This window comes from Pteropus medius, unplaced genomic scaffold (genome assembly GCF_902729225.1).
Source record: "Pteropus medius unplaced genomic scaffold, Ma_sr-lr_union100, whole genome shotgun sequence".
Taxonomy (NCBI): domain Eukaryota; kingdom Metazoa; phylum Chordata; class Mammalia; order Chiroptera; family Pteropodidae; genus Pteropus; species Pteropus medius.
In genome coordinates this window covers 6,164,804-6,179,716 of record NW_024351730.1, presented here as the reverse complement: position 1 = coordinate 6,179,716, position 14,913 = coordinate 6,164,804, and the positions used below count along the sequence as shown (strand labels likewise).

General features: G+C 35.8%; 1 protein-coding gene across 3 annotated transcripts in view; it reads right to left on the bottom strand.

Annotated features, from left to right (window-relative positions):
* Window positions 1–5,117: 5,117 nt before the first annotated feature.
* GABRB1 (gamma-aminobutyric acid type A receptor subunit beta1) overlaps window positions 5,118–14,913 on the bottom strand; it is a 370,441-nt gene continuing 360,645 nt past the window's right edge. For 2 of the 3 annotated variants that reach the window (XM_039845134.1, XM_039845136.1), the window contains one exon: window positions 5,118–5,629. In XM_039845134.1, the coding sequence (XP_039701068.1) occupies window positions 5,285–5,629 (345 nt within the window). In that variant the 3' untranslated portion in view covers window positions 5,118–5,284. The remainder of the gene's footprint in view (window positions 5,630–14,913) is intronic. The other variant, XM_039845135.1, reaches the window with a different exon arrangement.

The window sequence follows — 14,913 nt, the reverse complement described above, 5'->3', positions numbered from 1 at the left end:
TTTTTGATTAGAAAAAACAAAACAAACAACTCTTAGATGTCTTGAATTAAAATAAGACAATTCTTGCTAGTGAACAAGTAAAAACAAACTCAAAATTTTCCCTTACTCTTTCAGGAACTTTAGTATTTTTGTGGTTTGCAGTTCTTCTACTAAAAAGCATTTCCAGTTCTTCTATTAAAAAGCATTTCCTTTCAAACGTTTGCAATTAAGTTTTCTGTCAGTGTAGTTGTTTTCAGTTAACTAGAAAAAGTACGATGAAAGGAAAAGCACAATATATCCTGGACCTAGAAACTGATTGACCTGATTAGTTCCGACAGGGCATTTTTTTTATTCAATTGATGGTGGGCCCTAGTTGGCACATTTTGGAACCAAAATGTCTCATAAGATAGCACCCTGCACCCCCTGGCATTTAAAATGCTGGCATTAAAAACCCTGTCTTGCTAAGTTCTTACCTCTAAGAAAGACACTGCACTCTAAAATATTACTAAGAAAGCAATCTATGACTCTCCTTGCTTGGATAATCTGAATTTCTTTAGACACTATCGCCCTCTCTGGGACTGCCAGTTTGCATGGAAACACATCTTATGGCATAGTATCCCACCATTCTGAAGATTTTTTCAAGAATATTAGGACTTGGGAGAAATATATTTGAGAACATTTAATTATCAGATTCTCTTTTAAGCTTAACTAGCATGTGTCAAACATATCCAAGGTCCCCTTCTCTTTACTTTTTAAAAATAATGAAGCAGTTACCTCTGAATCTTTCAGAAACGAATCAGCCAGTTGGTATTATCAATTTTATCTGCTATCTCTTCCTTTTCTCCTTCCCATCATTTGGATGTTTGACTGTTTACACTGATCAAACTTATGCATACTCTTCTATTCTTATTAAAGTTCTGAGAAACATTGTGGAAGGGAAAAGCTAAAAGCTAAAGCTATCGGTGCAAATAAAGCTTTGGATTACCTGTGGATTTGATCATCTCTTCCACTCCTTACCCCCTCAACAGCATGGATAATTTGGTATCTAAATATGAAGTCACATATGACATAAAAACACATCTATTTTTCATGATACATTTCCAGGAGCAGCTTGCTACTGTTTTTGCCTCTGCTGGTGAGCTGTTCTTGAGCCCCATGGGTGTGCGGCCTTCCTGGCAGCTCTCATCCTATTCAGTGGGTTTGGGGCATGAGGCAGTGATCACATACACCTGGCAGAGTTACACAATTGCACACACAAAATCGCAAAGAAAGAGCAATAGCTAAAAAGATTTTGGTTTGGGCCCAAGTCACTAGTCATTTCACTTCATGAATAAAAGCAAATGCCTTATAAGCTTACATTATTTACAGTGCTCAGCTTTTTCAAACGTTCACCCAAAGCCGAGGACCACCACGCAACAGGAAACAGTTCAATGAACTATGTACAGAATTTACAAAAAAGTTTACATAATCTACATTCCATCAACAAGTTTACCTTTGTGTTCACTGTTCGCTTTCAGGAAACTGAGATATTTTTATTTGTTTCTCTGTCCTCCTAATCCCAGTAACTGCTGATTGAACCAACATGAACAAATGCTTGCACATGCCTTTTCCTCCCTCTGGGATATATGATTACACTTTGTTTGAGAAAAAAAATTGTGGCACATCACCCTTTGGTAAGATACTATTCAAAATTGTCCATATAAGAAATCTTGGAGATCGTTTCCTTCTAGCATTATATATATATATATATATTTGTGTTTAACTTGGTAAATTTTCATTGAGTGCTTTCTTAAATGAAAGTTTATAAAGTAGTCATTGATTTTAGAAAGATGAAATTTAGTCAACATTTCTGTGTATTGTACATAATGTTCGTTTAAGAAAAACCTGTCCTTGGATCCATAAACCAAACTTTATTCTCTGCACCACATTTTTCTCTTTGCATTTTCAATATCCTTCATTGATTGTAATGCACGATAAAGATGGTATGCATGAAAACACATAGCATTTAGTCAGCAGAATTACCAACCAGTCTGCTGTTTCTATTTGGCAATGTAAAGGATGGAGGTAATAATCCTGGGTAATTCAAGCCAAAAATATGTCTTTGCCTGAGTCTTTGCCTCACAAAGCTCGTAAGGGTAATGCACATGTCACCCCTGATATCTTAAGCTAAGGAACATGAGTAGAAGGAACGAGTGTGTAGTCATTACCATCAACGGAAAGATGGGAATTATGCTGAGCCTCACAAGTTAAGTCTATGTCACAATTTATGTCACAGTTTATGAACTGCAAACATGGGGTCTCTGGACATGCCTGTAGTGTAAGAGAATGAGTCTATGTAATTTTCAGCCTCTGCTACCATTTTAGTAATGAAAGAGATTATGGCTATTTTCATGGCAAAAAGAAAATAACCCAATAATAATCAAATTGTAACCCCTCTATTATGTAATGATCTGAATCTTTCAGGAATGGAGACCAGTTTGAGGGATCTTAAGAAAATCTAAAAACTTTCCTGTTTTATGCACATCATTTTGGGCAAAACAAGGGAGACAGGCAGAGAAGGAAGGAAAGATTTTCCCCATGTGTTGTTCAGCCTGAAAGGAGAGTGAGTGGGGGCCAAGGAGGGGAAGGTTTGGCTAAGAGGTGTCCAGAAGAAAGAACTGGGGACAGAGGTCATTAATCAGAAATATGGCAGCTTCTCCATTTTTCTGGTCACCATTGTCTCTAAAATCAGAGTTATTTAACCAGATTTGCATAATGGTGTCTGTGATCCCTCTATAGTCCAGGAGGGTATACAGTGACACCATTTTATGAATTATTCAGGCTTACTGATTTTACATTTTACAAAGGTTAAGATACAATAATTCAAAATGTCCTTTTTTTTTTTCTCTTAGAGATATTTTACATCTAAATTATAGGCATCAAGTTCTTTAGACTTTTAAGGCAAGATGAAAATAATAATGAAAATATAAGTTACCTCAGTCTTTTCCAAGAAGAATGATCTAAACAGATAAAGAAAAATTGTTTTGTTAAGGAACATAAATTACAGATATTTTCTTTCTGATTTAGCATTTCATCCTTAAAAACTTTTTAAAGAACTTTGACACCATAACGATTCATTTCTGTTAGGCATTAACCTAGTCTCCCTTCCTGTGTTTAAAATAAATGGCTATACAGTGGTTCCTGGTGGTCACTGGGGATATTAACCTTGCGATGACTTGTTTGGTCATGTTCCACTCTATTTGGGCATTTTACAAAGGCAAAGCAGCTCTCTCTGCCAAGGAACTAGTCAGTTTCAAAATGGATCGCTTTATCCCCAGAGGCTAGATATTTCCTTGACCAGAGAACTATAATTATACAATTAAAAGCTAAGGGAAAATTTAGTCTCCATACTCTACTAATTTTATGAAACCACTGAGATAATTTTTTCAGTTAAACCAGAGTTTTTATATCTTTACTAATTTATGTTATCTATACTCATAACCATTCACTTGTTTTGGGATTCTCTTTTCCTCTTGCTTTCTAAAAGAATACCTTATAACGCTCTCTCCTTGGGCTCATCATTAGGAATTCAGCCTTATCTTTCATTTAGGACTACAATTTCTAGCAGGTGATGCTATTGTAAACATGGACCCTCATCATGGCCTTAGGGAGAAAGCCAGATCATCAAATGAGGCACTCATCCCTATTAATACTTCAATTTTTATTTCACATTAATGGAGTAGGTCCCAATCGCCTCTATCTCTGGTTGGCCAACTTAAGGTTTCACTCAATCTTACAAATGAACATATAGAATTCTTAGATACTCAAGCTCAAAATTAGTGAGGCTTTAATGACATAAATTGGGATGACTCTCAACTGCAGCTGATTGGACATGTTTATAATTGTATGTTGGGCTATTGAGGGATGCCCCTTCTGTGATGACTATGACCAAAGTAATCTATGAGCAGAGATAAGGCAGAGCAGTAATGACAGTGATTAATGAATATAGACAGGGTCTATACTTTAGGGGCTGGTGTAAATATTTGAAGGCCCAGTGAGTTTGTCTTTGTTGTTATATGTGATTCTGCTATTTTGAAGGTTTTCTTTAAAATAGAAATCCGACCTCAGAGAAGAATGACACCAAAATGGGTGCGTGCGCATTTCCTGAAGCAATCATCTCATATTTTTAAATGCAGAGCTCAGAGAGCAGAGCCATAAAGTGCTAGCTGAGGCCTGTGCACCTAGCTTGTCACCATTAGATACTGCTCTCTGGAAGGCTAAGAAATATATACTATTTGATTTAAGATTTGGCAGTTTAGGTAACTGCCCAGGCACCCTTTCACAGCACATAAGTCTTGCCTTCCTCATGGAAAGGGCTATATTTTTCTCAAGCAAAAATTGCTCCCCATCCTCTTTTTTGAAGCCCTCCTCCCCATCCTCCTTTCACTCTTTCTGGAGCAGGAACTGGGGAAATGTGATGGCATGGCTTCATGTCACAGCGTCAAGTGATTCCAGGCTCATGAAATGAATTCAACTGCTCATTTAAAACAAACAAACAAATGATCGTTAACTTCCAAACTCCTTATTCTCAAGAAAAAAGGAAAAATGTTCTCACAGTTACCAGATTGGATTGTAATGTTAATTTTAACTCAGTCTGGAAGTCTGAGAAAGAGCATTTTTCAGAATATCCAGCTTAATGGTGAGGTGAAGCTGGTAGACTGGGTTTGCATAACCTGTATCAGCACTTGCCAATCTCTCCCTCCTAGTCTGTGGAGCTGAGACTTCCTCTACGGGGAGTTAGGGGAATTTGGGGGAAAGTCTTCCTTCCTCTTGGAGGTTCTTTTTTGTTTTCTCTTCTTCCTGGAAATCTGTAACTTGTCAATGGCTTTGTTTTTTCTTCTGAGATCCTGGAAATTTTGTTGTTTTTGGCAGCATGAGATTGTTACAGTTTACCAGGAAGCAGTGTGCACAGAGGGCTAGGCCCTCTTTTCATTCTTATTTAAAAAATAAATCAATAAAATCCAGGGCAACTAGGAAGGACTGCTCAGGATCCACTTATGTACTTCTCTGTGTGTGTTTGTAAACATGGCAATTAATAAGCTCTGAAAGAGCTGATAACCTGGACCACAGTAGACTGGAAAAAAAATTGTTTTTTTTTTTTTTGAAGTAAACATGGTGCAGTAATAAAATTGATATGCAAGACCTAGAACCAATTAGATGGCTGAATCTCTTACCTCAAAAAGCACAGCAGTATCGCTGTTGGGAACCTGTGGGGTTAAAAATCAAGGAGAGGAAAGTAGTCGTTTACGAACCATTAGGACAGACCTTAGTGTACATAGTACAGCCAATAAACGACGTTGAAAAGAGAAAAGGTGATGGGGAAAAACATTCGGGACCACTTGTCTATGGAATTCACATCAGTCAAATCCGGGATTTTGACTTTTAGCTGCGAGGCGCGCCTGCGGATACGCCCCTTGCTGTGCGCGCCGTGCCGGTCCAGCGCGCGTCCGTACGCCTCGCGGCTGCTCATCGGCTTGCGGTACTGGATGCTGGCGCTGTCGTAGGAGTACATGGTGGCGTTGCGGTCACTCACGCCCGTGAGCACTTCAGAGCCACTCGTCTCGTTCCTGATTTCCAGGGTGCTGAGGAGAATGTTGCCATGGGCGTCGACCTGACGGAGAAAGGACACGCTCAGACACAAATGCCGGGATATTCACTTGTTTTCATTAACCTGTAACTGATGAAACCGCATGGGGCTTATTAAACACTGTTCCGCTAGACACCTTGTTTTGCATGACTCCTGGACCAGGAGACACATTCCGTTTCTCTCTCTCTCCTTCCCCTTCCCGCCCCCCTCTCACCTGCCATCTATCACCTATCTTATCTGTCTATCCATCCAACCATCCTTAATCTCCAGTCACAAAACACGTGTATGTGTGTAGAGTATGTATATTTATATTTATATATTATTTTTGTTGTTAATAACTACTATTTGTCATGTACATATATACATATATTGTTTATATATGTATACATATAGGGCATTTTTCTTACAAAAGTGGTACATGGAAACGTTTAAAACTAGAAACAGTAAAGAAAAAAAGTAAAAATTCATAATCTCACCTTCAGAATCCATTATTTTTAATATCTTGCAAACCTTCCATTCTTTTTTCTATTCATAGATATTTACAAACACAGGCTCACTGGGTATGTTTTACTTTGCAACCTGCTTTTGTCAGCTAGTAGTATAGCCTAGTCATCTTTCCACATCATTAAATAATCCTCTGTGACACAATTTCTTAATAGCTTATATGGATAAACCATAATCAAATCGATCTATTGTTAAGTGTTAAGGCTAAACAAGTCTGCAAGGGACATCTATAAGCTAAATATTTATGCATATCCAAAATTATTTCCTCAGGCTAAATTGCCAGAAGTAGGATTCATGGGTCAAAAAGATATGCCTGGCTATTTTGACTTTTGTTTCTCCACCATTATTCACTGTCGCTCCCTGACATTTCAGTGATTCCTATTCGAAATTTCCTGGTTCTTCTTTATGCTCTGTTTACACACACAGTTTTGGAACTACAAGAAATGTGGCCTACAATGTGACTTTGTCTAACTTCAAGCTGATGTAGCTGATGTACCTGGAGAGACATGGTTCATTCATGCAAAAGAGTTTGAAGTACTACCAAGGGCAACACAGGCAGCTGTGTTTGAATCTGGTGTTGCTAGCATAATACCTGATTTATAGTAAGTGCTTCATAAATGCTTTCAAATGAGACTAATCTCAGTAAATATTTGTCGAAAACCCAAGGTATAAGAATGCAGTGCTTCATAAATGCCTTCAAATGAGACTAATCTCAGTAAATACTTGTCGAAAACCCAAGGTATAAGAATGCAGGTAATGAAGAAAGATAGAGAGAAATATAGGAGGAGGCAAAGACAAACGAGAGAAAGAAGAGAAAGGTATGGAGGGTAGGATGTGATGTTGGTACATCACAGATAACTAAGATTTATAGTGTCCACGATTGCGCCTAGCATTATTGGTAGGTGCTTTTATATATTATTCGTTTAATAGTTAACAACAAACTGCCTCAACTTTACTTCCTTAGAAAGTGCCAGACCTGAGATTACAACCCATGTCTTCCTTAATTCAAAGCTCATGTGCATTTTACTGAGAAAAGACCACTTCATAACCCTTGGCCTTCACTACATCCCACAGTGAATTTAGTGATGTAGTCGATAGCTTTAAACTTTGAATAGTTAGAAAGTAATAGTGACTGAATCTGGCCTCTTTCTCTCTCTCTTTCTCCATTTTCATCTCTCCAAAGCATTTTGTTTTAATCTAACTGAGCTACCCACTATACCCTCATGGGCACTTCTGGCTTCTTTATTCAGGGAATTGTTATTAACTTTTGTTGTTGTTAATAATTACTATTATTGGATCTTGCTGTGTAATTTATATCAGTTATTTCTCATAACAAGACTATGAAATATATGATAGTTTCCTAGTTCAGCAGATGGGGAAATAGAGGCTCAGAGAACTTAAGTAAATTGCCTAAGATAAAATAAAGGATAAGTGCCCAATTTAGGATTAAAACACAGGATACTCTTTGTCTCAAATATAATTTTTCCTCCTCTTTGCATGTTAATCAATGTTTTCTTCAAGTCTCAATTTAAATCCTACTTTTTTCTGTTTACCTGTGTACTTTCTCTGATCATAGTAACCTCAAGAACTAACTTACTTTTTCTCTTTCTCACCAAACATTTATTGACTGCTTACTATGTGCCAGATACAGTATCAAGAATGTGTGTGTGTGTTATAGTGTAAGTCTATGGTTGAAAAAACCATGCATATGAAAGTTTAGATTGCTAAAGAGAATGATATAGTTGAAGTGACAAGGAGCAAGGTATTGAATTCATTAGAAAAGGGACAAATACATCCGAAGATAAGGTGCACATGATTTTGCTAGGTACTACAGTGTTCCAAACAAGAGAATCATGAAACAAAGATTTTTGTCCTTCTTATAACAATCTTGGAGATAGAAGAGAGAGACATAATAATGAGAATGACATGAGTTTTTAACCAAATGATATATGGTACAGTACGGCCATGATAAGATGTTCATAAAAGTGATAAATCATTGAGGGTCAAGGCAGTCTTCATGAAGAAGCTGTGGCTTGTCTTGGGTCTTAAAAGAAGGGTAGAGGACAGAACAAAGGATTAGGAGTTGAAAACTGTTTTCTCATCTGGGTTTTGTTATTAACTCAGTTTCCTCATCTATAAATGAAAACTTTTCACTAGGTAATCTCAAAGGTTTGTTTCCAATTTTTGAGTCTTTGATTATGGAGAATATTCCAGGCAGAGGACACACAGAAAAAAAAAAATGTAGAACTGAATAACTTGATCTGTAATGTATGCACCATTAAGTTACAATATTATGAAATCTCTCTAAGTAAGCAAGTTTCTAGAATTTAGAATCAGCCAGTGAAACATTCAGATACTCTTCATTAAACAGAAATCATGGCAAACAAAATACATTTTATTAAGATATTTTGGTTAACCTTGGTGCAGACTCAAATGCACTTATAAATTACATGAGGTTTATTAGTTTGGGCAAATTGCTAAAAATAGTAATTGACCTATAAATCTTAGCTTTAAGTGGTTTGACATATAAAATAATGAATCCATTTTTGCAAGTACCAATGGAAATTGATTTCATTACTGTGTAGTTAAAACAACATTATCTTATTCTTTATTAGGAAAATTTAAGAAGTGTTATATAACAGTTCTCCATTTCCAGTCTCTGTCGTATAGTCTAGATTTTATCTTAAAACTTTTGTTACAGATTCAGTGAGTGTGAGTGTGAGCGAAATTATTATTATTATTGTGTGTGTGTGTGTGTGTGTGTGTGTGTGTGTGTGTGTGGTGGCATGCTCATGAATTTTTCTGAGGTATAAGATTTCATCCCCTATCCTTCAAGCTTTTTGCTGCGAGGTAAGGTGGATATGTTGTAGTCATATCACTGCTGACGTCAGCAAGTTTTTGGTTGGCTCTGCCCTAACCTCTGTCCTTTGGGAAAGAGTGGTTTCGCTTTGCCTCAAATATTAAGAACAAGGTATCCTGATATTATTTTCAGAAAGCTGTCTATAACAGGGAAAGTAGCCATTGTTTTATCACATCTTCAGAAGCAGCAAAAAGCCATGTGGTGCATTGCTTCAACATCGGCAATGGGCAAAAGCTGCCTAATTATTAAAGAAATATTGTCATTTGAGTTGGACATGATCCAGACATTGAAGATTTTAAAACCCTGACGCAGAAGGGAGTGAAGTAAATGAAAATGTCAACACACTGGATTTCTAGGACAGATAGATGTCCTAAGACATTGCTGATGTTGAAATAACTGTTCAGTGAGATAATCATTCTCTGCTCCTTGTGTTGCCATAAAGTAAGGGATTTTCCACTCTAACCCCCAGGACAGAAGCTTTGGGAGGAACACTTCCAGAAAGAACAGTCTTTCTCCTTTTTTACTGCTCCACATTGACCTATCTGATAGCTATATTTGGAAGAGGAGACAGGCATACTTGGCTCTGTGTTTTCTGGATTTTTCTCTCCCTCTGACCTGTTTGCAATATAGTTAGGGACGTTTGTGTTGAACCTGCTGTGTCAGTGGGTAAGGCCTGGAGTTGCTCAGTGATTTCAGTGATTGGGAAGGTAAGTCTGCCTAATACTGAGGGTGATGGTGACTGCATTCTATTAACTACCAATTCCTCAAAACAACATCACTGATTCTTTCTTTTTATTTTTTAGTTTAGAGTATTATTGAGCCTAAATTTAGAGAAAAATACAATTATTATTGAGGTTTCAGGAAAACCAATAAATAAACCCTCTCTCAGACGCAAGCTTTAGATAACTAATAAAAGGGAGCAGAGAATGAAGCTTAAGGCTTACAGGCCCCAGAACTTGATAATACTTCACCCACACCCCATTCCCTATTAGACAAGTACATTTTCTTTTCTATAAGAGATAATTTTAGGCAGATCATGCATAAATGTTTGAAATGTTAACAGTACATTCATCCCCTCACTATTTACTCAATAAATATTTAATGAGTGCCTACTAATGCATCAGCACTATTCCAGACACTGATGAAGAAATAGGTACCTCCATAAGCAATAGGACAATATAGCCCATGTCCTGTTGTTTCTAAATGTTTTACTAGACAAATGCTATGACCTCTTTCAAAGTCAGGTTTTTAATTCTCTTTCAACAGACTTTTTTAAAGTTTTTTTTTTTTTTCACTATGACTATGAGCTCCACCTTCTCCTTGCCTGTTGAGCCTTTCTCTCATCTTCCCTCCTGAAGGTCATGATACTTGACCTTGAGGCCTACTGACTATAGGCAAATCTTGGAAGAGCTCACATATAAAGGAAAGCCTGGGATTTCACCTCATAGACCTGAGATGTGAGAGAACAATCCACCTTCTGGCTGGTGAACCCTCGCCTTCCTTCCTTCAGTGCAGTGCTTATTAATCACAGTCTTGTTTTTAAATTCTGCGGACACAATGGTCCTGTGAAGATAGTAATGAACAAAAAACAGGCAAGGTTCCTAACCCATTGGCACTTACATTCTTATGAAAAAAAAATCACCATGTTCTTTACTAGAAAAAGTTAAGAAGTGTCTCATAACAGAAGAAGGCAGTACCCTCTTTCCCCCCAAACTAATTTTTTAAAAAATTGAGTAGCATTATGATGAAAACAAAATAGCTGTATATATTGCTTTTAATGTATTTAGAAAAATATAACCAGCATGTTAACTTGGTGATTTTGTTCAAAATTTTTTTTTTAACATTATACTCACGCTAAGATTTCATTACAATGAGGAAAACATTTTAAGTAATTTACCGTTCCTTATTTTCTTCTGGACTTTACTACCAAACTGCCAACAAGATAGCTCTGCATGGATATTTAAAGGGTTTCAGTTTCAGAATAACTGGAGCAAAGCTCTTGCTTTTATCTCTTTTTATCTAACTTATTCCTCCTTCTGAGTGTCCCACTAGAATGTTGCTCCAGGAGAGCTGAGACTTGGTCTTATTCACTACTATTTTCCCAGAACTGAGAAAAGTGGCCTATAGAGGTATTCAATAAATATCTGTTGAATGAATGAATGAATGAATGAATGAGTAAAGAGTAAAAGGGCATGATGGTTAATTTTATGTGTCAGCTTGGCTAGGCTATGATGCCTAGTTGTTTGGTCAAACACTAATATAGATGCTGCTGTGAAGATATTTTGTAGATATAATTGACATTTATAATCAATTACTGTAAGAAACGGAGATTCCACTTGATGATGTAAGTGGACTCATCCTATCTATCAGTTGACAGTCTTAAGAGCAAAAACTGCAGTTTCCCAGAGAAGAAGTTCTGCCTCGAGATTGTGCTTCTATACACTAATAACAAACTATCAAAAAGAAAAATTAAGAAAACAATCCCATTTACAATTGCATTAAAAATAATAAAATACTTAGGAATAAATTTAACAAAGACCTATACACTAAAAACTATAAGACATTCATGAAAGGAACTGAAAGAGACATAAATAAATGGAAAGATATTCTGTGCTCATGAATAAGAAGAATTAATATTGTTAAAATGTCCATACTGCCCAAATCAATCTACAGATGCAATGCAATTCTTATCAAAATTCTAGTGGTATTTTTCACAGAAATAGAACAATCTTAAAATTTGCATGGAATCACAAAAGCCCTTGAATAGCCAAAGCAATCTTGAAAAAGAACAAAGCTTGAGGCATCATGCACCCTGTTTCCGAACTATACTACAAAGCTATAATAATCAAAACACTATGGTATTGGCATAGAAACAGACACATAGATCAATGGAAAAGAATAGAGAGCCCAGAAATAACCCACACATATATAATCAATTAATTTATGACAAAGGAGCCAAGAATATACAGTGGGGAAAGAACAGTCTCTTCAGTAAATGGTGTTGGGAAAACTAGACAGCCACATGCAAAAGAATAAAACTGGACCTCTATTTCACATCATGCACAAAAGTTAACTCAAAATGAATTAAAAACTTTAATATGTGACCTGAAACCGTAAAACTAGAAGAAAACATAAGCAGTAAGATCCTTGGCCAAGACTGGTCTTGATGATGATTTTTTAGGTTTGACACCAAAAGCAAAGGCAATAAAAGGCAAATAAAAAAAATAAAATAAAATAAAATAAACAAGTGGGACTATATCAAATTAAAAAGCTCTGCACAGCAAAGGAAACCATCAACAAAATGAAAATGCAATCTACGGAATGGTAGAAAATATTTACAAATCATGTATCTAATAGGGGGGTTGATATCAAAAATATATAAAGAACTCATACAACCTAATAACAAAAAACAAAAAAACCTAAACCCAAACAATTCTATTAAAAAATAGAGGATCTGAATAGACATTTTTTGAAAGAAGACATGCAGATGGCATACATAAAAAGAAGACATACATAAAAAGATGATCAACATCACTAAGCATCAGAGAAATGCCAATCAAAACCATAATGAGATATCATCTCACACCTCTTAGGATGGGCATCATCAGAAAGACAAGAGATACCAAATGTTGGCAAAGATGTAGAGAAAAGTGCATTATTGATAGGAATGTAAACTGGTGGCCACTCTGGGAAACAGAATGAAGATTCCTTAAAAAATAGAACCAGCATATGATCCAGCAATTTTACTTCTGGGAATTTATCTGAAAAAAATGAAAACACTAACTCAAAAATATATAGGCACCTCCATGTTCATTGCAGCATTATTTATAATATCCAAGATATGTAAACACCTAAATATTCATTGATGCATGAATGAATAAAAAATTTGTGATATATATTTATATATAAATAATTTAGTCATTAAAAACTATTGAAATTTTGCCATTTGCAATAGCATGGATGGACTTGAGGGTATTATGCTAAATGAAATAAGTTAGACAGAGCAAGACAAATACTAAATGATCTCACTTATTTGGAGAATCTAAACAAGCAAACAAATGAACAAAAAATAAGCTCACAGATACAGAGAAGAGATTGGCGGTTGACAGAGGTTGGGGGTGGGGAAGTGGGAGAAATGAGTAAAGGGTGTGAAAAAGTACAAACTTTCAGTAATAAAATAAATAAGTCCTAGGCCTGTAATGTATAGCATGGCGGCTTTATTGCATATTTGAAGGTTGCTAAGAGAGTAGATCTTAAAAGTTCTCATTACAATAAAAAAATTCTGGGTCAGGCCTGGTTAGTACTTGGATGGGAGACCACCTAGGAACACCAGGTGCTATGGGCATAAAAATTAAAAAATAAGGGATTGTAAACTGACAAGTTCCTTGCAATCTGTGAGGTCAACCAAGGGTTGCCTTGCCTGAAAAAAAAAAAAAATTTATAACTATGTATGGTGCTGGATGTTAACTAGACTTACTGTGATCATTTCACAATATATACAAATATTAAATCATTGTGTTGTATACTTGAAGCTAATAGAATGTTGTATGTTGATTATACTTCAATAAAAAGATAAGAGAAAACTATGTGAAACCTTAACATCATAAATAGAATGGATTAGAGAAAAAAAGAGGAATAACTGAAGTTTTTCAGAGAGAAGAAATTCTGCCTTAAGACTGTAGTAACAGAATGGGTTTTAAGTCTTTGAGGTAAATACTCAGTAGCGAGATCGCTGGATCATATGGTAGATTAATTTTTAATTTTTAGTTTTTTGAGGAACCACCATACTGTTGTCCATAGCGGCTGTACCAATTTGTAGTCCTATCAGTAGTATGTGAGGGTTCCTTTTTCTCTGCATCCTCTCCAACATTTATTATTTGTCCTGTTGATAACAGCTATTCTACCAGATGTGAGATGGTATCTCATTCTAGTTTTGATTTGCATTTCCCTAATAGCCAACAATGTTGAGCATCTTTTCATATGTTTGTTGGCCATTTGTATGTCTCGTTGGGAGAAGTGTCTGTTCAGGTCCTCTGCTCATTTTTTGCTTGGATTTTTTTTTTCGTTTTTGTTCTATTTCTTTAAAAAAAAAGCCGATAGGATTTTGATGGGGATTGCATTAAATCTGTATAATACTTTAGGTAATAAGGTCATTTTAACTATGTTGATTCTTCCAATCGAAGAACATGAAATATCTTTCCATTTTTTTGTACCTTCTTTGATTTCTTTTAATAGGGTCTTACAGTTTTCATTATATAGGTCCTTCACATGTTTCGTTAGATTTATTCCTAGGCATTTTATTCTTTGTGTTCCAATTGCAAAAGGAATGATTTTTTCCACTACTTTTTCTGACAATTCATTATGAGAGTATAGGAAAGCTATGGATTTTTGAATGTTGATTTTGTATCTAGAAACTTTACTGTATTTGCTTATTGTTTGTAGTAGTGTTCTTGTGAAGTCTTTAAGGGTTTTCTAAATAGAGAATCATGTCATCTGCAAATAGAGACAGTTTTGACGTTTTCATTTCCTATTTAAATGCCTTTTGTATTTTCATCTTGCCCAGTTGCACTTGCTGGGACCTCTAGTGTTATATTGAATAACAGTGGTGATAGTGGACAGCCTTGTCTTGTTCCTGATCAAGAGGAAAGGTTTTTAGTTTTTCATCATTAAGTATAATGTTAGCTGAGGGTTTGTAGTATATGGCCTTTATTATGTTAAGGTACTTTCCTTCTATACCAATTTTTTTAAGTGTTTTGATCATAAATGGATGCAGTATCTTGTCAAAGGCTTTTTCTGCATCTATTGATCTGATATTATGATTCTTATTTTTTAATTTTTTTTATGTAATGTATCACATTAATAGATTTGTGTATGTTGAACCATCCCTGTGCCCCTGGGGTGAAGCCCACTTGATCATGGTGTGTAATCTTTTTAATAAGTTGCT